The sequence below is a fragment of the Pseudopodoces humilis genome, chromosome 1 (assembly GCF_049639895.1).
Source record: "Pseudopodoces humilis isolate 2021_Gansu_Grassland_sample_001 chromosome 1, ASM4963989v1, whole genome shotgun sequence".
Classification (NCBI taxonomy): domain Eukaryota; kingdom Metazoa; phylum Chordata; class Aves; order Passeriformes; family Paridae; genus Pseudopodoces; species Pseudopodoces humilis.
Window position 1 is genome coordinate 24,916,469 of NC_142200.1, and position 23,733 is coordinate 24,940,201.

General features: G+C 36.0%; 1 protein-coding gene across 2 annotated transcripts; it reads left to right on the plus strand.

Annotated features, from left to right (window-relative positions):
* Nucleotides 1–881: 881 nt before the first annotated feature.
* Nucleotides 882–22,659, plus strand: NBN (nibrin). Of its 2 annotated transcripts, none has more exons than XM_014258038.2 (16): nucleotides 882–1,019; nucleotides 2,613–2,746; nucleotides 4,371–4,516; nucleotides 5,779–5,938; nucleotides 6,338–6,441; nucleotides 10,487–10,604; nucleotides 10,882–11,072; nucleotides 12,105–12,205; nucleotides 13,679–13,811; nucleotides 14,257–14,520; nucleotides 14,792–15,260; nucleotides 17,245–17,316; nucleotides 18,495–18,650; nucleotides 19,644–19,757; nucleotides 20,736–20,785; nucleotides 22,456–22,659. In XM_014258038.2, exons 1-16 carry the CDS (start codon nucleotides 989–991, stop codon nucleotides 22,484–22,486), a joined length of 2,274 nt encoding a protein of 757 aa, XP_014113513.2. In that variant the 5' UTR covers nucleotides 882–988; the 3' UTR covers nucleotides 22,487–22,659. The 2 variants fall into 2 exon arrangements, with proteins under 2 accessions (XP_014113513.2, XP_087907569.1); XM_088051443.1 differs by lacking the exon at nucleotides 882–1,019 and adding an exon at nucleotides 1,896–2,040.
* The last annotated feature ends 1,074 nt before the right edge of the window (nucleotides 22,660–23,733 follow it).

Below are 23,733 nucleotides of genomic sequence, written 5' to 3' on the forward strand. Positions count from 1 at the left end.
AGAGGAAGCAGAATTTAAATCCTAAGGCTTATTCCTCATTGCACTGTACAAAGATGGCGAAACAGCAATTTTCCCTAAATGTTCAGCATTTAGGAAAAAAAAAAATAGTTGATGCTCTGTGGCTTAGTAAGCTCTAGAGTAGGTAACATCTTCATGAGTTCTGCACGCTGTCTGGCAGGCATTGAAGCAATAGTTCCACACTGCTGGGCAGTAATTGCCACATTTAGAATTAAAGCAGCATGTGGAATATATCTATTAAGAGTTAGAGTTGCTCTAAAACTGACATAGTAACATTCCATTACAATCAGTTCATTCAACCACACTGAGTCTCAAGGTATCTGCAGTATCTGAACAGAAAAACAAAACAATAACAACTCCAAGAAACAAACCACAAAAAAAAAAAGTTGGAGAAACAGAATGTATATAGTTCAAGAGAAGCTTTTAAATCGCCAAATACTACAGAATTTAGGAAGCTTCACCAGAACAATGCCAACAAGAGGAAACAAACTACAAACTATGCATTGGAAAAAACAAATGTGCCAAACAGCTACCTGTGATATAATCATTGTATTTCTGCGAACAAGATGATATGACTGAATGTATTGGTTTTGCAAGGCCTGGTTTTTGCTAGCGGGGGGGGCACAGAGGTGGTTCCTGTGAGAAGCTGCCCCCGGGGCCGGAGAGGCTAGCTCCGATGCACGCTGACACGGGACGGAGCGGACCGGCTGTCACACGGGAACGCCTCCCTCGGCTCCGCCCCGGCCCCGCCCCGGCTCCGCCTCGCTCCCCGCCCGGCCCCGCCCTCCGCGCACGCGCGCCGGGCCAGCGCTGCCGAGGTTGCGCGAGGCCGGTAGGCGGCGCCCTCGGCCGCGTCCCTCCCTTAGCCCGGCCCTGCGCGCGGTTCCGCGGCGGCGGCGGGTCCCGGGATTTTCTCTCCCCGGCCCGGCCTCGCCCCGGCTCGCCGGGGGCTGCCGGGCAGAGCTCCGGGATGTGGAAGCTGGTGCCCGCCTCGGGAAAAGGTGAGGGAGCGGCACACGGCGCCGCCGCTCCGGCGGGCTGGGCCCAGGCACCGCGGGTCCCCTCCCCGCCCCGAGCGGTGCCTGCGCGGGTCCCCGGGCCTGCCGTTGTGTTGGCTTCCATAGGGCTGGCTCCGGCCGGGCTTGGTGTCCGGGCTGCCTCGGGCCCATAGTGATCCAAGGCCTCGTCGCTCTCGCCGTTCTTCCGCGGTGAAGCCTCCGTATTTCTCAGGAGCACTGCCGACCAGAGCGCCTGTTAAATCTAGTAGGGCTTCTTTCTGAACCTGTGTGGGATGTCATAGGGTGCTGCGGGTTACAGAGTCCTGCTTTGAAATACCTGGATAGTTGAATTCGGAGGCAGCAACCTCAGAAACCATCCTTAAATATTGTGTTGATGTTTCAAGGACTAAGTGTTGAACTACATGGTGGTTCTTGCATGCAGAGATTTGAAACTAAATCGTCTCTATACTTTTCTTCGTTTTCTTGTCCATAGGAGCTTTAGTAATAGGTGTCACATAATACATGCATTTCTTCCTAAGTGCTTATGAGGAACAGATGTAACACAACTGCATCTGTTCTCTAGTCCCTGGCGCACTGGGAGGAAATTTTGGATGTTTGATTTATTTCCTGGTAGATACAGCACCTAATCCCGTTGAAATGAACTGATTTACCTCTTACTGCCTGGAGAACTCTTGAATGAATCAAAACACTGTTCGTTCTATTCAGAACGATCCTTTCTGCACAGTTCATATTTGAAAAGTTATTTGCCAGGCTTGATAATGACTATTTATCTGTACTTATTATTTATCAAGAAACATTTTTTGTTCTGTTGACTAATGGTAGCACACCTTTGGGAGACAGTCAAGCCATTCACTGGGAAGCCACCATGGGGTCCAAGTGACGAGTTCAAAGCATAAGCTAAAACATAAACATTGGTCAGAGGCTGAACTTACTATCAGTTTGATTTACATGAAGATCTCCTTACATTCATTAGGAGGACATTTTCGTCTGAACCTCTTAATCAGTTAAGTGAATAAATAATAGAACCTCAAAAAAATTAAGTGCCCTTACAAAGGTGTTTTAGAAAACCTCTTACATTGTGTTGTTTGTTTTTATTTTCTTCTAAATGTTGCACTTAATCTTCAAGAAAGTATTGGTAAAATTATATTGTCCTTGAAAGAAGTGTGTCACCACTTTTGAAACTGCTTTGTTTATGGTAAAATGTATCCTTTTACAGACAAAAGGGAGCAAGAAAGAAGTAAAGAGGTTTTGTCTGTAAGCTAAAGGCATAATTTTAATCAGCCTAATCAGAATCACAGAATTCAGAGTCACAGAATATTCTGGGTTGGAAGGGACCCACAAGGATCATTGAGTCCAGTTCTTAAGTGAATGGCACACATGGGGATAAAACCCACAACCTTGGAATTACTAGCACCATGCTCTGACCATAAATGATATAATATAAATGTATAAATGATGCATGGCAAAGCTGGGACTTAGATGTACTACAAATTTCTCAGTAGCTCTCCTATGTGCTTCAGGTTTTTTGATGTTTTTTTCTAAATAGTTATTTTTTTATCTCTTGTTTATTTCCAGGAGAGCCATATCGGCTTTTAAGTGGTACAGAATATATTGTTGGACGTAAAAACTGCTCAATTTTAATTCAGGATGATCAGTCTATCAGTCGAAGTCATGCAGTTCTGACCGTAAGTCGGCCTGAAACAAGCCCTGTAAGTAGCCACCATTTTACTACACTATCAATGCACTATGGGAATAATTCAGGCTGCTATGACCGTGCATACTCATATTTTGCTCTCACCTGTTTTATGCTTGGAGTAGAACCATTGATCACTTGTTCTTTTTTGGTTTTTTATGTTGAATTTTTTTTTTCCCCTTAGGTTTGTTTGCTTCCATTAAGGAATCTAGTGGCATAATTTAATAGTCCAAGCTTCCTTTTATCTCAAAAGAAAGATTCACTAGGAATTTGTATTAAAATAATCATAGCAGGAAAATTATTAAGTTTCATTGCACAGGCAAATTTTAGGTTCAGGGAAGTGCTTCAGTTGTTTTACTGCAGTCTTAGTTTCTGTTTCATTTCACATCATTAATTCTGTATTTGCTTAGGGCACAGAAAAGAAAAATGTGCCAAGGAGAATTAGCAATCAGCAATATGCTGCCACTAAATGTTGTGACATATATGGATGTTTTGAAGCCAGTCAGCAGAAATTTCATTTATGTAACCTTATGCAGTTTTAAAATAAAATATGTAAAATATATAAAATAAATTTGTCCCTTTAATTCTGCAAATACTGAGTGAGTCCAGCAGAGGGCTATGAAGATAATGAGGGGACTGGAGCTCCTCAGTTGTGAGGAAAGGCTGAGGGATCTGGGCCTGTTCAGCCTTGAGAAGAGACAACTGAGAAGGGACCTCATCAATGTCTCTAAGTAGCTGAGAAGGTGTCAACAGGATGGAGCTAGGCTCTTCTTGGTGGTGCCAAACAATAGGACAAAGACAATGACAGATACTGGAACACAGAAAGTTCCACTGAACATGAGTAAGAACTTTACTGTGAGAGTGACTCAGCACTGGAACAGAGTGCCCAGAGAGGTTGTGGAGTCTCTGTCTCTGGAGATACTCCAGAGGAGCCTGGAGACAATCCTGAAAGCCTGCTATAAGGAAACCTGCTTCAACAGGCAGGTTTGATTAGGTCATCTCCACTGGTCCCTTCCAACCTTATCTGTTCTGTGAAATGCCATATAACTGCATGGCAGAATTTCATAAAAACAAGCTGTCAGTGTTCTCATTGGCTTGTGAACCACTTTGGAAATCTGACAATATCTAATCTCTTCTCAAGAGGTGCTGGAGTCTCCAGGTCCTGCAGTTTGGGGAAGAGTAGCATTCTCCATGGAAGGAAGTGCAAGAAAGTGCCCTCAGGTGACCTTAGGCTTTCTTACTATTCAGCCCAATGCCCAGAATAGAATTGAGTGGTAGGTAAAAACATAATAAATCTCAGAGCCTTGCTAAATTGCACTAGCTCAGGCTTTGGGCCAATGAATGACTGCCATGCACAGTTTCCAGAAAGACAAAGTGTAATCTCCAGAAAGACTAAGTGTAAGAAGCACAAAAGTTCTAAAGCTAAAAACATGTGGATTTTCTCATTCCTCTACAGTGAAAAACAGAAGATAAATAATTACATATAGCAAGCCTCATTTTCCAGAGTCTTTATTTAAGATGGTATTTTGTGGGCTGCTTCTTATTTATCCATTGCTTTGATCCACAGTGATAGTAACTTGTTTCTGATAAAGCTGTCTCATTCTGATAATCTGTAATGGCTTCTTTATATTTATTTTCAGAGTCAGTCTCTCTCAGTACCTATATTAACAGTAAGAGATACGTCTAAGTATGGTACCTTTGTTAATGGATCAAAACTCAATGGTACTTCAGTGTCTTTGCAGTCTGGTGACAGAATCAACTTTGGAGTCTTTGAGAGCAAGTTTAGGTAAGTGTTTTGATTATAAAACATCAAGTAAAAAATTAATTTTTTAGAAGAGTATTTTAGCACATCATACAACTTTGCAAGTGATACAGCAATGATGAATTTTTAGGAAGCGAAGGAGGTGAATAGTATTTTGCCTGTGTTCCACACCTGCTTCTGAAATAGTTTTCCATTATATTCTTATGTAATTTATTTTGACACTGGGAGATTAAAATTTTAGATAAGAAAGCGTTGGCATTTTAGAAGGTGTGTCATGTACAGTGAGTATTTTCAGGCTCTCTTAGGCAAATAACAAAATCCTACACCAAATGAGAAGAAGGAGAAAGGTTTAGAGTTTGTTGGAGCCCTTGTGAGCTGTTCATAATGTAATGAGAAAAGAACTGATGTTGCAGGAGGATGTGAACCCAACTTGATATTTTTTTCCAAATTTAACATGGTAGCCAGTGCTGTCTGTTTATTTATAGGAAGCACTTCTGGAAATGAAGTAGCAGATAAATAGAAAAAGTCTAATAATCATTAAAATCCAAGTAATCAGAAGGTGGCTTTGTGCCTTAAATTTTATTCAGTTTTATCAGTGCTGCTGGTATTGTTTATTGTTAGAAAAAACTCTCCTCCAATTACTACAATGAATTATTTTTTTGTATTTTAGGTAAACATATCTGAAACATGATACAGGAATCATACCATGAGACTGGATACATCATGGCTGTTGTACTAGAAAATCTACAAAGTAGAAAGAAATTTAAATAATCTAAAAAAATAAAATAATGTAATTTGACATGGAAGATCTAAAATATGTATAAAGGTTTATGGTCAAGGATAATGGAAATATTAGGAAACTGTTACTTGAAATTGCATTTAATGACACTTACATTTTTAAGTATTGATCTGTTGGTGACCTGTTCTGTTGACCATGCTTTTGCTTTTGGAGGCACACACTCAGATTTATTTTGATATTCCCAGACCTTACACTATTCTTGCAGCACTAATTCTGTGTGATGTCTAAAAGAGCCACAAGTCCATAGAAATATTTCAGACATCAGGTCAAGTTGTCATTAATTTTTCTGAATAAAAATTAGTATTTTGTTTCTTCAGTAAATTTTAAAGCAGGAAGATTTTACTTTGATCTAGATTAGAGTATGGATCTTTTATTTTTTTTCCATCAGAATTCCATGAGATACAAATGTGATAGTTAAGTCAGCTCTGTTCATCGTAGCGATTGGCCAAATTCACTAAAGCAATTCTCTTTTACTTGTTCTTTGCAGAGTGGAATATGAACCTTTGGTTGTCTGCTCCTCATGTTTAGATGTAGCTCAGAAAAAGGCTTTAAATCAAGCCATTCAGCAGCTTGGAGGCCTTGTAGTGAATGAATGGACAATAGAATGTACCCACCTTGTAATGGTATCAGTAAAAGTTACTGTTAAGGTATGTAGAGCTTTTGCCTGTTGCTTTGCAGTTTTCCCACAAATGCTAATTAAATTCTAGACCTGTTGAAGATTTTTCTCTACAAAACTGTAGTCAACTCTTCTTCCAAGTTTGAGGATGTGTATGTCAACAGGAGCTTGTAGGGAAAGAAAACAAAAAAAGCCAGTTTTGAAGACTTAGTGATTTTCATCAGTTGCCCTCTACATTTTCATAACTTTAATCAAGACACCAATTAAAAGTTAGGCTGTTTGAAGCAAAACAATCCTAGAAGCACAAATGAGTATTGTTTTAATTGTTTGATATTTTCCACATCTTAGCTCTTAAAAAACTAATGTCAGTCAAACCATGCTCTCTTTGAACTTCTTCTATGCCGTAAATTTGTATTTCCTGTTTTTTCAGACTATATGTGCTTTGATTTGTGCTCGACCAATTATAAAACCAGAATTTTTTTCTGAATTAATCAGAGCTATTCAGTCCAGGCAACAGCTGCCAAATCATGAAAGGTAAGTTGCCAAATCATGTTTACTGTGTTGCAGAATGAAATTTATGGGAATTAGATTATCAGATAACTACACATTTATCTGTTGATTTTTGACATAATATGCAATTCACAGTAATTTTATTTGTGGAAGAATGTTTAATATGATTAACGTTTTAATATTCTTGCAATTTTATTGTTCTTATTCCTAGAGTTATAAAATGAGCTCTGGAATTGACTCTATTCTTAGAGATGTTACTGTCTCTAAAAAGGAATTTGTTTTATTGGAATTTAAATGTTGCTTCAAACACTTCTGGGAATTGATACATAAAAATAAAGCAATTGTATCAAGTTTCTTTCATTATGTAGAGTTATTTTCCCAGTGTGCTGTTACTGAGTTTACTGTAAACTTCGGTCAGAATAGAGTTAGCCTGATCATTGAATTTTCTGAAATGGAAGAGGTTTTTAATTATCTGTCAAGAGATGAAGTGAGACTGCTATGCATTGGCCTTCACTAAATGACAATAAAATACTCACTGATTTCATGGTTAAATTAACTTCAAAAGGGAATTCTTCATTTGGAATCAGTAAATTCTGCAGAATAGCTCTTCTTATTTTCTTGATGTGAGAAAATGTAAAACAGTCCCAATATTTTTCGTGACAATTTCATCTAAGCCCATATTGCTGCTCATTTTACCTTGAAAAGGGAGACGTGTGTTTTGTTTGGGGGTTGTGGTTGTTGGTTTTTTGTTGTATGAACACATGGTTTATACAGGTGAGAAATTTCCGCTATGTCTATACATTCATGTGTGCATAAATATGCATGTATGTTAGGAAATGGCAGTTTATTTTCTTTAGTAGATGTGGAAGTAGCCATTGGTAGAACAGTTTGAAGGCTGAGGCTCAGTAGATACTAAATAAACTTCTGGTGCATACATAGAAACAAACAAAATGAGAGCATTCACAATAAGCTGTGCTTGATATGTGGTAAAATACGTTTCATAGAACATGACACTACTTGTTAGAAAAATACAGACACCAATCTGGAGCAATTGGTAGGAAATACTCCCTATTTTCTAGATGCTGCTTTACATTAGTGGGGTTTATATAACATGTCAGATGAATCATCTGTGAGTGGTTTAAAACTCATTTGTTCTTCACTTTCAAAAGAAAGGGAGAATCTGAATGAATTATAACTTTCCCTTCTAGTTAAACTTCTGCATTGTTTTCAGAGGATGTAGGAAAACTAAACAAACAATTTAGTACTCTCTGAAATACTTTCCTGCAAGATTTTTTTAATCTGTTGTAGTATAGGTCATACAAGCCATCAAAAGCTAGTGATTGGTTGTGCAACTTGAAATTTGTTTGGTCAAGTATTACCTGGTGGTAATGCTGCTGTTCCTGTCTGTTACAAGAACAAGTCAACAGTGTCTTTGTCTTGTAACCAGGATGTGTGTCCATTTAATAGAGAAGTGACAGTATAATTGGCTTTTAAGTGCTCCCTAAAAAAGAAGCAGATGGATATGTTTACCTTTCTGAAATATTTTTGCTAACTTTTACGATGCTGAGGGGGCCTGAACTGACTAAAAGGTAGTGACACTAGCAGTGCACACATGTAGCTTTCACAGAGAGTTCTGCATCAAGCTAAATGAAACAGTTAATGTAATACACAGATCTATGTTTAAAATAATTGCTGTATTTTAAATAGGTCATATTTTTGAGATGTGACTTGTGTGAAGATGCTGAAAATTTACTTAGCAGCTATTTTCATTAAATTTCCAAAAATACTTCTAATTTTGACTGGGAATCTCTACACTGTGCATTGTAGCTAGAGCTGACCTGAGCTGCTATAGCCACAGGATACCAGACAGCTTGGGGCAGTACTGGTTTGGGTGTGAAACAGGAAAATTATATGGAGACACCAATACTTGATGACACTGTTAATTAAATCAATACTAACATTGCAGAGCTGATCCCTCCCAAAAAATCTAGGGAAACATCTCAAAGTTAAAAAGAAAAAAATAATTAAAGAATCTTTTTTGTTTATAGTAAGACTTCATATAATGGCAAACCTACAATTCCTATATGAATGTGGGATGTGAGTTTTTTTATGGTGTTACCCCTGTCTTGTGTACTCTCTGATAACCTATGCAAGGAAGAACAAAAACTGAAGATTTCACAAATGACTGCATAAACACAGTCCTGTATAAAATAATGTGTTTTATTACTGCAGTCCAGTGTCAATAGTGCAGGGTAATAGAGTTTTTAACAGAAACTCGCCAAGAATCAAAATCTATTTATTGGGAGATTCGAGGTTCCAGAGGAACTTTTCTGGATAATGGTGTTACTATTAAAAGCTTGTGAGACTAAATATGAGGAGCACTTCAGAATCCTGACGGCAAAAGACTGTTGCCTTTTGAGCTTAAATCACCATTGGATAAGAGCTTACAAGGAAAATCAAAGGCTGTTTCTTTGGGTATTTTTGGAGACAATCATCAGTTAAAGTTGTTGGTTGAAATTAAAAAATGGAGATTTTGAAATTTATTTATAAAGAAACTGTAGTCCAGTTTCAAAGTTGTGAAAACTGTTGTTTTTCCATTTTTACTCGTGCTTTCATCTTTAAAGATTATTTTGTCCCTTGTATTATCGTAGGTTAAATCTGTTTCTATGGGGCCTGTTATCAGAAGCCGTCTGGCATAATAGCTAAAGTCTGATGTGCCCTATTTCTATTTTAAATTAGTAGGCTTTATCACATCTATTCAATTTCAATGTAACAGTATTTTTGTAAACAGATTTGAACAGGCTGCTGAAATAGATCAAATACTCACCTTTCAAAATCTGGTAGATTCAGGTTGCTTAATTTTCATTGTGTACATAAAGTTTGAAGAATGATTGTGAAGACTGAGATTGTTAAGAACACATAAGAATGAAGATTATTTAAAAACACCTGTGACTGTATAGCACATTTTAGCATGTCATAATTGAATTGTGTATTTGGATGAAGTAGGAAATTTATGTGCTTATTTTTGTGTTCAGCTTGAAATACATTAATGTTCTCAATGTTTGAGGGATGTTTTTCTGTTTACAGATGCTCAATTTTTTTCTGAATCGTCAATATTTCAGCACTTCATATGTGTCTTCTTAGAGTCTGCCAATCATTGCTGTTAAACCAAATTTGATGGTGTGTTTCAGCATCTTTTTTTTTTTTCCTGCATAGTAGTATGAAAATAATATATAATTAGCAGTCAGAATTAAGATAAGTAGTTCAGTCATCAGCTAAACTGTGTACATAAACAGCTGTTGGGTACAGATGTAGTATAGTTTGGTTAAAATTGACCTGTAGTTTACCTTCTTTCTGATGTATGCCTTCACCTTGCTCTGTCAGAGCTGCTGTAGAAGGGAATATGTGGCTCAAAGATGTTGTAAGCATCCTGAAATTATTGATTAGATTAATGTCCTAACTCTAGAGGCTTTTTGTGCTCTGGGCAGGCCATCATTAACTGAAGCTGAGGTCACAGGCTCTGACAAAATTTAGGGCTTCAGGGTAGAATTTATTTTTGCCTAATATGTTTCTCAGCTAAACTCCTGCTCCCTTTGCCTGTATTGGAAAAAACAGTATAGAATCTGCAGAGTGAATCCTTCAGTTCTCTATCCCACCAGCAAGAGAAGTATACTTGTCTGCTGTCATATTATGGCTGTTTTGAGTGTAGTGATACACAATTTCTTGACACAGTAGAAGAGAATGAGGGGTGACTATCCCCACGTGGAGGGTAGAGGAAGCAAGGTGACTAATTTTGTGTGGAGTTTTACTATTATCTAGAATAAGTGCAGAATGAAGTTGCATTCTCGTTTGTCTGTATTGTTAGTAGGAATGTGGGTATGTCTTGGTCTTTGATGCTGAGAAATTAGGGGCTCTGTTCCTAACAATCTCTTGAAAATTATTTATGTAAGTAGTTTTAACAGAGAAATGCAGGATTTTCAGAAATTCAGAACTTTAAAACAGAAAGGACTATGAGTCAGTACTGATAAGAAAATCTGAATTTTGTAACTTTCATTTTCTGTTCTTGCAGCTTTTATCCTCCAGTTGATGAGCCTTCCATTAGCAGTGAAAACCTGGATTTATCTGAGCATCATGAAAGGAAAAAAATATTCAGTGGAAAAACTTTTGTATTTCTAACTGCCAAGCAGGTAATTAGGCTTTACATTGCAAAAATATTGCAGGGGTAGCTTAGTATGGATTTGCTCACTCTGAAATCACACTCATTCTGGGTTCATCAGGAAAGGATTTGTGTGCATTTATCCTGCAGTACAGTGGCCTAAGCAAGATAGAATGTAGAAGAGGAACAGAACATATTGCATCTGCAGTAGTGCATCAGTGAGAAGCACTACGCTGATAGTTCTCTATTCTGATACTTCTAAACTGACTGCATTCTAAGATTTCTTTTTATTTGCATTCTTTTTTTAGCACAAGAAACTGGGTCCAGCAGTTGTTCTTGGAGGAGGGGAAGTAAAGTTGATGACAGAAGGAAGAAAAGAAATGCCTTTACTACTTTCTCCTGAAGTCTGTGTTGTTGATGTGGTTTTGGCAAACTCTCAGATCTCAGGATCTGGCTCTATGACAGACTGGATGGATTCCATTCTGACTGCCTTGGAAAGGTGAAGCACTGTTCTCTTGTACAGTGGTAGGGTAATTTCAGAACATCTACAGAGACTTGGTCATGGTGTTTGCATACATATTTAAGCAGGAAGTTGCTCATAGAGAGGGCATTTTTTCATTGTTCTAAGTATTTAGTGGAGTAACTAAAACTTCTTGAAGCACTAAAGAGGGAACTTGGCAGTTCTGTGAGGATTTGATGGAATTTGTTTTCTTCTCTTTTCATTAATTTTTTGTAGAACTCACTTCTACAAAAATTCATTGTGATGAAGCTGCTTTAAAATTACAGACAGCAAGTAATTTCTCTTCTACTATTTAAAAGAATTTTAAATTAATATATTCTAAGAATGCAAAATAGATAATTTATGATATTTTATTAATTATATGTATTTCATCAGTAAGAGATGAGATGGCACCTTGAGGTCATGTAATTCATTGTTGTGTAATTATTGTATACAGTGTTTTTGAAGAACAGCTTCTGTTTAATGCTAATTAGTTTTTGTTTTGGTGGTAGGTTTTGTTTGAGAGGGCAGACTGCATTATAACATCATAGATGCTAGGATTATCATTATTTTATTAAAACAATAAAACAAATTCTCAGTCCTTAGGTAGAGAAAACAGCATTCAATCTCTCCTTATGACTGTAGTACAGAAGACTGAGGGGAAAGGGTGCCCGACTTGTAAGAAGTGGTCAGATCTTTCAAATCTTTTTTCACACATTTTTGAATCAGAGGTAGGGCATAATTGGTTAAATGCCCAAAAATCAGAAAAGGAGAGATGTATTGGCCAGATTACTGGAGCTAGACAGTGGCTACAGCAGCAGGAAACACGGGAGTTAATAGATATGGGACATGGCTGTAATAAAGGGTAATTGTGCTGACTTACTCTGTTGGGAAGAACTGTAGCGTAGGCTGATTTTTTTTGGAGGAGGAATGGAATATTTTGTACTTTGCTATACTTGTGCTCATTTGCCTATTTGTCTTTGAATCTGTACTGAAAAATAATTTGTTTTTTTTTTATTTGTATATTAACAGTAAGAATCTAAGGGCTATTCCAGAGGCAGAAATTGGATTGGCAGTTATCTTCATGTCTACGGAAAAATACTGCAACCCTCAAAAGCAGCCTGCTTCCAAAGGTAATTGGAAGAAGGGTAGTAATAAGTTAACAGCCTCAAAGAGGCAATACTTCTTTTTGTGTAGAAGCATCAGTTATGATGTTCAAGTTGTTCTGTTTTGCAAAACCACTAAAAAAGAGTGACATTCTATGAAAAATGTATATGACTCCAAAGAGGTAATTGGTTTTTAATGGTCTTGCAGTAAATTGCAATGAAAATTAGATGACTCTTAGATGTAAATAAAAAAGTAGATCTAAAACTAGCCTAAAAGACACACAGAGCAGTGACCTTGAAAGGAAAGATACTTTAAAAACATCTGAAATTCATATTTTTAGTGACCGCTGAATTCATATGTGTGGGGTAGTTTGAATCCATGCTATTCTGTGTTGTCATAAAAAACTGGGATAATCAGGAAGTAAAAGATGAATGTTAGAAATCAAGAGAATAGGAATGGAAATAATTTGTTAAGGCTTGCTTTTTTTTCTTTTTTTGCCCTTTGCACAAAACAGAATTTGCTTTAGGAAAATACAGTCACCTCCTTCATAGTTAAAAACTAAAAATAATCTTTCCATAAATTAAGACAATGAGACATGATTGCCACATTTGCCGAAGTAGTAGTTTGAGACTGGACATTCTGAGTCTTGAAGCTTGTATTTGCTAATGTGGTAATAATAAAAGTCTTCGAGAGAGAGAAAGAGGTTTGTTTGTCTAATTCTCTTTTTGTGCCTCTTCGTATTATTCTGTATTTCGCTACTATAAAATTTTCAGAAGTATGTTTTATAGATTGTTTTGTTCTGCAAAATGTTGTATGAGGTAGAAAAATCTACCATTGTTTTAAAAAATTAAAGAAAAAACCCAGAATTTGTCTGTACATGTAGGAACATTACTTACTTGAAAATGTATTTTGAATAGAGAAAGACTTAGACTTATATGCAGTACTGGCAGAGATGCTGATTCTTGTTTCCAGTCTCAGTGATTCAACTAGATAAGTTGTCTGAAATAGTGTAAACAGACCGGATATCAGAGTTTAAAGGGAGCTGTGTTTACAATTGAATAAACTTGTATCCCAGATACAATAATCACATTAGAGATCATTATAAAGGAGTAAATATAAGGAATTTTGTGCTCTGACAGTTTTGCATGATCTATATATTGCATGATATATATTTTATATTTTGCATAAAATATATTTTAAGTACATTATGTACATAGTGGTATATGATTTCCCATTATACTTCATTTTTATTTAAGTAGAATTCCATTACTTAATCAGTGGAATATTTAACTGAATCTGAATTCCAGAATATGGTCCTTTAGAACTCTTTCTGTCAGGTTTTTTTTAAATTAATACATCTGCTTATTTTTTAATTAAAACTCCTTGAAGATCATTTTAAAAAGATCTCATGTGATCAGTTAGTAATGTGTGATAGCATGTGCAAAGAAACACAGATTTGATAGTAACCTTCCTGTTCTTCTCTCATGTTGGTCTTGCAGCTGTACCTGAAAGTTCTGCATCAGCTGTTGTAGGCCGAGCTGTTTCCCAGAGTCTGGCTGTGGATGAAACCATAATGCCAACTGCTGCAGATAGCAGCACCTTCTACATAGCTGATACAGAAGAGCAGACATGGTAAAGTATTCATGGAAATTTCTAAGCTAATATTGGCAAATAAAGCAGTCTTTTGTGGCAGAGGAACTGTATCATTGCCATGGGGAAAGATATATGGGGTAAGAAGTGCCATTCACTAAATTGATGTCATTTGTCTACAGTGAGATAATTTCTGCTTTTGAGTACTAAATAACAGAAAGCATCCCATAGGATTTAGATGACTTTCAAATGCACACGTAGATACTGCATATCTGTCTTGACTGTCTGAACTATTAAAAAATTTCAAGCCATTTCACAATTATAAAAATGTATTGATCATAGCAGATTTTATAGTTTGTTTTTAGCACATTGTTTATAAGTTTGTTCCAAGTACAGGTATAGCTTTTTAAAAAAATTTGTCTCTGATTTGGTGTATCTTTGGTAACATCCTGTGTGTCATTTAGTATTTCTTTCCTTTCCAATCTAGTATGGAGATAGAGGATACTTCCCAGGTGCATAGACAAAGGAAAACGGCTTTCCAGGATACAGCTGCCGTAAAGAAAAACAGTGGCACAGGTGGCAGTGTAAATGCAGGAACATCTATACCTAGAGGGAACAGAACATCTGGGTTCAGTCAAAGAAGTCAGCCTGTCTCACCATCTAAATTTTCAGAAGCTGGGAAACCTCATGAGAGTGCTTCACGTCACCAGTCAAACTCAATTACAAATTACTTCCAGGTTTCTAGAAAAAGGTACACGGAAATTTTCTTGACATTACTTCCCTTATTGGTATATTCATGCTGTTTATGGAAAATTTTAACTTAAGCAATTTTAATTTGACACATACTTAAAAATTTTAGATCAAATTCCTAGAATGAAAACGTTTTCCTCAGGGGTACTTTAAATTTCACAATGCAGTCACTAAAAGCCCAGAAGCTGTTATGTTGCGGGTACAGCTAATCATACTCAAAAATGCTTTTGTAATTTCTTTGTTTTGTAATTTCTGTAATATTTCTGGCTAAGGGAAAGAGCCGAAGGAGAAGAAACATCTGTATCCAAACTAGCAAAATTGGAGGAAAGGTCATCACCTCTTCCCAAGTGCACTGAATCCACTACTTCGTCAGTCTGCAACAGTGAAGCAAAACAGCATCAAAAGAAAAATAACATCCTGGACCCAAACCCAGATTTTGCAGAAGACGTGGGTATAAAGCTTATGAGGGAAAGTGTCAAACTAACAAGTGATAGAACAGACACTAAAACCACTTCCAGTGAAAATCATGCACCAAAAAAGAGAAAGGAATTAAATTATTTATCTGAAGATACAGAAGCACTGGAAATTGTGTTTGGAAGTGGAGAAGTAGACTGGGAAGATCAAGTTACAGATCATGACCAGGAAGCTCGAGGACATGCACAAAAAAAACAATGTTTGGAAGCCAAAGGAAGCAGGATTCAAGAAGTAAATGTAAATCAGAGAGAGGAGAATAAATTGTGGGTAAGTTTTATATTCTTCTCATGTGCCTAATCTTGAAATTTGCAACTTTGTTAGAAGGATGCAGTTAGCTCCTTTAAGGAGGAGGCTGCCTGCGTACAGAAAGTAGCTTTGTAAAATCTGTTCGCTTAAATCTTATACATCAAATTTTTAGTTCAAAATTGTTCATCTTTTACACATGAACATTGCAGTTTTACACCTACCTAAATGTTTTTTCATTCTTCTGGGCATTTTTTTCTTTGCAAATTGAAAGCTGCTTGTATTCTGAACTTTTCCTCTTTTTTTTAACTTTATATACTGTAAGTAGAATAGGAGAATTTATCCCTGGTCCAAGAAAAACTTCTCATATTGGTTGTTGCTGTGTTATTTATATGGTTATTTATTCTAAGATAGTACTCAATTATCTTTATGTAATGAATTTTTCTGAAGAAACTTCTAGTTGACCTCTTCTGTTGAATACCACAGTTGTGTCCAACATCTTTTAAGTTAGAGTGTTTTGATATCATGTGAAAGATTATTAAAATTCCTGTATGAGAAATTTTAAACCAAAACCAACAAAAACAACAGCAAAACCAAGACACAGCTTGTGTTTTCTTGATTATTTTTCTGTTTTTATTTTTGACACTAAGGAAATTTTCTAAGAGATATGAAGAAAACTATATACCTGGAGTTAACAATGATCACTGTGTTGAAAAAACAGAAAAGCGGGTTTATAAAGGAAAACAGAGTTAAGAGGTCTAGACTATTAACAATACAATAGGAAATGAGAGAATAGGTTTATTTTTTATTTATTTAAAATACATATTTTAACACTTACTGTTTAGTCCATTTACAGTGTAGGCAGTGTTTAAGTGTTTAAAAGTTTGAATGCATGATTAATTGTAATTTGCAAGATTCCTTGGACCACATAAGAATTAGTAGTTGCCTGTGCATCCTTAGGTCAGTCCAGCTTGACACCTTGTTAATGCTTTACTGGAGCTTGCTTCTGGAGAAGTGTGAACTTCATTATAACACTTTTTTTGTGTGTGTGTGTTACTAACAGGCTAACTTTAAAAGACAAGTTCTATAATTTAGAGAATTCTGTTGCTTGCTTTTTATACTGTCAGTGAGTAGGTACTTTTTATTAGGTCTGACCATACTGACAGACTAAAATCGGCACTTGGAATAGTCTACTGAATTTTGTTGCTTGCAGCTTGGAAAGTTTTTCTAGTCTAACTCCTTGTCAGGATTCTGAAGGAGAAAAAAATCCTTTGTGCAACTAAACTGGTATTTTAGCAGGTATGCACTTCAAGATTTTTGCAGAAAAGAAATCTTCTCATAGTTTAATAATGACCTACTTAATGTAAAATATATTTCCAGTGGATGGAATAGGAAGGAGATTTCATGATAAAGCTCCCCAGGCAAATATGATAACTATTTTCTGTAAGTATAGATGCAACTTGTGTATCTGGCAAGACGAAGAATGTGAGTAATTGACTCAAAACTTACAGGTTGCATAAAGCTGATTTGGTATTTTATCAAGCAATGAAAATAATCTATGTAATGCAAATCTGGTTTTAAAATATAGGACATAATCAATCTGCAGAATACTTTCTTGTCCTGGTAATGAAGTGTCCTTTCTGCACACATGTACACTTCAAATATGAAATTGAAAATGCTACATTTTATATTCAAAAGCTTTTACAGTTTTCCAGAACCTGTCAGGACTTTGAAGATTGTATAGATGGACAAAACTTCCTAGTCTATAAAAAGAAAGAAAAAAAAGCAGGTGAATAAGTAAGTGATTTTTTTTTAATAGTGAAGACCTTCAACAATTTTTACAGTGTGCATAAAATCCAAAAAAATCTGAAGTACAGGGCAATTTCTTTTCTGTCTAAAATTTATATTGATTTGAATACGTTTATTCTACCATAAAGAGCAGAAAACAATTTTATGTAATTCCCATTTCATTTCAGTTTTATATTTAAAATAATTCTTAATCAAATAGAAAGAAGAGGAACTTGGATCAGTTCTAACTTCAGAAAAGAAAAGTAACATCAAGCAAGAGTCACCAGTCTTGGTAAGGAGCCAGCTGATTGTAAGTTTGAACAGTGAGCTTTAAGAAGCATTACAAAAACACATCAAAATTTTACTCTTAAGAACATAGTATTTTTGGATCCTATTTCAGCCTAAAGGAGGTTTGGAAGATTGTACTCCTTAACTTAAACATATGTAAATATGAATAGTGCAGTCCAGCTTGTAGACTGTGGAAAAAAAAGAGCACTTGCAGTTCATCTGTGTGGTTCTGTAATGACATTTGGGTGGATACTTAAAGATGATTGAAGCTACATGTAATTGTATTAATTCTTCAATGTGGTTAATACTTGTACTGATGATTTTCTTCCATTACTACTTGAAGACCTGCCAGGGATGCAGTCTTGTCTGCTGTAAGATCACAACTAAAATGGAAGAGATGGAGCACTGGGAAAATAGATGTAATATACAGTGATTAACAGTAGATAGCGTGCTAATTTTTTGTAGGTGAGATGAAGGAAGGAAGGAGAAGAGAATTGCTTGGAGTGGCAGTGAGGCAGAGGAAAAGGAGACTAGACTGAATGAAACTGAAATTAAAAAATTCTGGAGGGATAGAGTGTAGCCAGTCAGCAAGGGCCAGAATAACACCTTTTCACCTACATAGAAAAATCAGCCCAAGAGGAGGGATTGCTGAGCAGGTACACCAAAGTGCAGGGTCAGCTCAGATTAAATGACTTTTAGTTATATTTTACTATAAAACAACTGTACTGCATCTGGACTGCAGCTGTCCTTGAAAAGAGTTTAATATTACTTGTGAACTTGTCCTGTGCTGAGATATCCTGTGGAATCCACATAGATGTAACCCCAGGCAGCAAAGTGTCCATGCAAGCTTGCAGCCATATGAGCATTCTCATGGACTAGAAAAATTTGATGCATTGATCAAATTCAGCTTACAGCCTTAGAGCTGGGTAGATATCTGTAGGCTAGAACTGAGCTGAAGATGTTAAAATTCATCTGTTGTGGAGTATTTAAATACATATTTTAACACAAGCAAAACAAATTTACTCTATTCATGGTCTAAAGAGGCTGCTTCCCCTCACTATTTTGTGATCCTAACATCTGCTTAGCTCTGCTCATGATACTTCTCTACAGTTTGTACTGTTAGATATGCTGCATTTCCTGTTCATACACTTTAATGCTTCTTCCCTTTTCTTCCCACATAAGAACCACAGCAAACTCCAAGATGATTCCAGCAATCTTCCTAGCAGGCTTCTGTTGACAGAGTTTAGATCATTGGTTGTCAGCCATCCAAGACAGAGCAGTCATCTTCCTGGAAATACCAGCTATGGGGGGAAGAAAAATTTCAAAATGTTCAGAAAGGTTAGTGTGTTTTTTAAATGGTCACAAGATGGCACTATTTAAAAATACTAAAAAGTGTTGTGTTCAGATAGTAGAAATATGTTACTAAAGATTTTTTATAAATTGATAATTACTAAAGAAAGAAACAATTTAAATACCATATTATACTATAAACAGATATTTTGTTAGTTGACTGAAGACGTACCAGGTTGACAAAGGCTTACCTTGTGCTAGGTTATTTAGATATTTGTACTCCCTACTCCAATCTGTTACTTGGAATAAGTTGTTAAGTGATAGCTACCATAATCTGGTTGTACCTCCAAAAGACAGCGGTTCTACTTCTCCAACGACATATATATATACAGCATAGGCTGATGCAGAATCTTCCATTTTAACTTGGATTTCTAAATAGAACTAAATCTATATCATACAAAAGTAAGATGATTTCTTCCTTGGGTCTTAAAGACAGAAGGAAAATTATTCTTAGTGTTCAGTGTAAAAGTACTGATTCAGTTTATATTGAAAATAAAATAAAAATTAAAATCATATGGTATAAGATGACTACAAAGGCATTTCAGTAAAATACTATGTATAGAATGTGTTCACATAATAATACTTCTTGGGAGTGTGCTCTCATTTTTGGATAATGTTTTAATTTTCTGATAATATTTTCTGCCATTTTGTAACAGATGCTTATACAGTCTGACAGTAAAATACAAACTGATTTTATCAATATTTGAAACTCCACTTGATGCACTATGAAATTTATTTAGCATATTTAACTTACCAGATGTATTTTGCTTGTTTCTTTTGGTAAAAGGAGGGAGTTAACAGATTTCTGTAAATACTTTTTTCAACTTCAGTCACTTTTAAATATGATCTTTGAATATTATTCAGAGAAAGACTGCCTGACTTTCTTCTGTGATATCTGAATAGACTTTCTGAATTTGTTAAAACAGATCTTTTACCTGCACTATGCTTGCCTTGTAGTTGTAAAAATTTATTGTCCAACAGGTAGCTTACCCTGGGGCAGGACAACTTCCACACATTATTGGAGGATCAGATTTGATTGCTCACCATGCTAAAAAGAATTCAGAGCTAGAAGACTGGTTAAGGCAAGAAATGGAGGTAAGAAATTATTTTTTAAACATGATCAAATAAAAACTTGACTAATGTAAGTGGCTATATCAAACTGTGATCATTACTGGAATACTTTGGGATTTTATTTTTTCAATAAAACCTCAGCCGGTTATTTGTCCACACATGCTCATGGAAGCACGTACAGTAGTAAAGTTACTGAATGCCAGAGATCAGTGGTAACACTCTTCTTTTTCAGGTTACTTAAATTCATTTTGCATACAACACTCATACAATCAGAAATATTTATAGAAAGCAAAGTCAGTAACCTAAATGAGAGCAATCTTTTGATGAGTAAAATAAGCTCTATGTCAAAATGTGACAGGGAGTAGAAAGAAATTCTTTATAGCTAACTGTGTTCAAATAGTTATCAACAGTACAGTTGGTATTCTACTCTTGAATAGAATATAAAGTGCATGAGTAAAACTCTGTTGGAGTATACTGAAGAGATGTGGTAAGAATAAGTTTAATATTTTTTCTTTTGTGCACATCTTTAGATATAAAAGCCCTAAAAAAATACTTACCATGGCAGTTCTCTAGGACTTTCATTTTCTGATAGTTTCCTTAAAAATACTTGCTGATGAGTCATATTGTTTCCACAGCCTGATTAAAATTCAGTTGCATTAAAACTTATCTCATTTTTTTAATTCCTGCTTATAATGCTAATTAAAATTCCCTTTATACACAAATAATCAGATAATTTTTTTTATTTCTATAATGGTGCTCAAAACCCAGAAAACATTTCTGACCAAAATTGACACCTTTCACAAACTGTTCCATTTCATTAGTTGGTAGCGGTAGCCATATTTGGGTCATGAAATAACTTCTCTAATGTAAATATGTACTAAATGGAATACTCAGAGAAAATTTACTTCTTTGGGATAAACCTTGTTAGTGCAGGAATATTGTTTTTCTAGATGATTCATTAGAATTATCCTGAACAATCAAATATTAAATTAACTTTCACAGGAACAGGATCGGCATGCAAGAGAAGAATCACTTGCTGATGATCTCTTTAGGTAAGGGTTTAATGTTTGAACTTCAAAAAATGGGGGTTTTTTGCATCACGTCTTTTTTTGGACAAATTTTGATTTTGGAAAAGACAACTTTGACTATTCTTTTCAAAATTTCATGTATTCCCATGGATAGAATATAGTAAAAGTGATTTAGCAATTTCTCTGGAAAAAAACCCAACACTATTCAGGCTTCATTTAACATGGGAAATGGGAGGAGGTGAGGTTGAGGAGATAACACGAAAAGATGTTCATGACTGTCTGTCAGCATCTCTGTAGCCAGTCACAGACAGGGTTGAAGGTGCTGTTGTGCTGATGTGAGATTTACATCATGTATCATCTCCTACTGCTATCTGCTTTATCTCCCCACTCCTCCCCTGCCCATAGAATCCATATCCAATCTGTAGACTCTTCTGTGGAATTTGCTGTCCAGAAGACATGTAAACGTTTGAGCAAACATGTTACAATGCTACAACAACAAAGTCAAATGGAGAGTTAATATAGGGACCTCATTTTGTTTAGCAAAAACTTCATTACTTTCTATGTTTTTTCTCTGAAGAAACAAGTGACCAGTGTTTGACTTCTCACCTGCCATGAATTTGACTAACACCAAAAGTTGTGCGTTTAGGTAGAAAAACACCTATGGTGAAGAAGGATTTTTTTTCTGAATCACTATCAAACAAACATAATACTACATATCAATAGAGGTTAGAGCCATTCAGGAAATCCTACTGCATTAACAACTTGCTCTGTTCTCAGTTAATGATGGAGCATTTCTTTCAAAAGGTAGACATTTCATTTTTGAAGCCTGAGTTGTATAGTAGCAACAGTGCTGGAAGTCTGAGTTGTATAGCAACAACAGTGACTTCTAATACCTTTCTAGCTATGTGGTGATGTAATTTGGCTCACAAGTTGTCACATTTTCCTGTCTAAGCAAAAAGTCTTGATGAGTGAAAGCGGAATTAGTGGAAGTAAAACTGCCTGATCATTCAGTTGTGTCTGAAAATTATTCATGCATGAATATGAAACACATCAGAATTTCAAGAAATGACGGAATTTTGGGAGACGAAGTACAAATGGAGAAGGCCAAGGGATAGCAGTGTCAAATAGAGCCAGACTATAAGCATATTGCAGTAAACCAGGTAACTATTTAGTATGTCCAGAAAGTAGCTCTAAATTTCAAACAGTCAATCAGAAGCTGTATAAAGGGCAAGGTAGGGCAAGGATCTACTTTATGTAGAAGTAGGAAGCAGCAGAAAGGTTTTGTCTGAATGAGTTGTGGGTAGATGTACATCAATGTAAAGGTACAGGACCCCTTTTGCCTCCCTCCACCTATGTTTTTTTTGGTATCCTTGTCCAGTAAATGGCTTAGTGTTGGGACATAAAAGCCTTGGAGAAGCTTGTTCGTACATTTAATTTAAAGGTTGTAAGTAGTTAGGAAATTGAAAATTTCATTAAGGGTTGTCTTAAGTTCATTAACAGGTTCTACCTTATGCATTCTTCAGTCAAATAGTAGTAACTGTAGTTAATTATAGGAGTGTAGTCAGGGAAAGGACTGGTCATTCCCTTGTTGTGAATATATAATAAAATTGTTTGCATCACATTGTATTTATATATAAACTTTGAATATAATTGTTTTACTTATTTGTGACAAACTTTTTATTTTTTTTTTGCAGATATGATCCTAATGTGAAAAGAAGAAGATAAATCGTGAGATGGATTTACAGTGTTTCTCTGGAAAAACCTGCAGAAAGCAGGTTCCTTAGGTTTGCTGGTTACAGTGTGTATGATATCCTATATATGAGCATTTGAATATCTCTTACTGTAAGACATGTTTTCTAAGTCTTGTTTTTATTAAAGAAAAACAAAAGTTCCTTTCACTGCTTGGTACTTACAGACTGCACCATTGTCAAGACCTTCCCATTATTCACTTCAGAGTAATGCTCAGTAAAATACTGTAGATAGTAAGGATTTCATTTTAGGCTATTTCTAATGTTTGATTATCAGTACTATTTTGGGGGGGAAAAAAGGAAATTAGCACCTGGCTATTTTTTCTTTTTTCAGAAAGGCTTTGTTAATTAGGTATTTTCAAGGGTATTATCGTAAGAACTGAGAATCTATTGAGGCTGAGATGCAACTGGTATTTGATCATGATATGATTCATAATAAACCACATCTCTGTGGCTCATTAATAGAGCCTATACTATTGTTACTGGTACAGAATATCTTGGAAATGAAAAAAAACAGCTTCTTTTTCTCTTGCTTAAACGTATTTTCATTTACACCTTTAAATCAGTGTAGTTGAATATTTATTTGTTAAAACCTACTTCCAAGCCAAAGTCTTAAAGAGCTGTTGTGTTCCAGTTTGGAATTTTATATTATATGACCCATTTCTTTCTCTCATGCCTTTGCTTTTTGCAGTCACTGTGTAAAAATATGGCCTTCAAAATAATTCCTTTAACAGGGAAAGCTATGAAACAAATAGCTGTTTGTGGATTAGGAGAGCTCATCTTAATGATCTGAGAACTTGCAATTTGTGAGATTCCCCTGGAAGTACAGTGAGAAAAGCTTTCCAGACTTCCTGTCCAGCTCTATGAAGCCATCACATACAGATAGAGATGGACAGTAGCTCTAGTGCATCCTGTTTCAAGAGGGATGATCTCCTTCCTCATGTGAGGAAGTAATCTGGTTGATGTAATTGAATTGACAGAAACAAAACTACTCCCTCTGCCAAGACCTCTGAGCATACAAGCAAGATGAGCTGCACTGTTTGAAGCTGCTCCATTGTGTATGAGATCTAAAGAACAGATCTGATTGCAAGATCTGTGTATGTCAGGATAGCAGATGTGCTCACGTCATCATGGTTGCAACATGCAGAATATATTTGGACTTCCAAAGCCAGTGTTTCCTTAGGTGTGTCTTGGCATCTTCTTGCTGGTCAGCAGCGTCCAGAG

Coding starts and splice junctions, on each gene's coding strand:
- NBN (XM_088051443.1), top strand. CDS start 1,986: ATGAAGATCTCCTTACATTCATTAGGAGGACATTTTCGTCTGAACCTC. Junction 10,605..10,881: donor TATTTCTAACTGCCAAGCAG/GTAATTAGGCTT, acceptor TTCTTTTTTTAG/CACAAGAAACTGGGTCCAGC. Junction 14,521..14,791: donor TTCCAGGTTTCTAGAAAAAG/GTACACGGAAAT, acceptor TTTCTGGCTAAG/GGAAAGAGCCGAAGGAGAAG.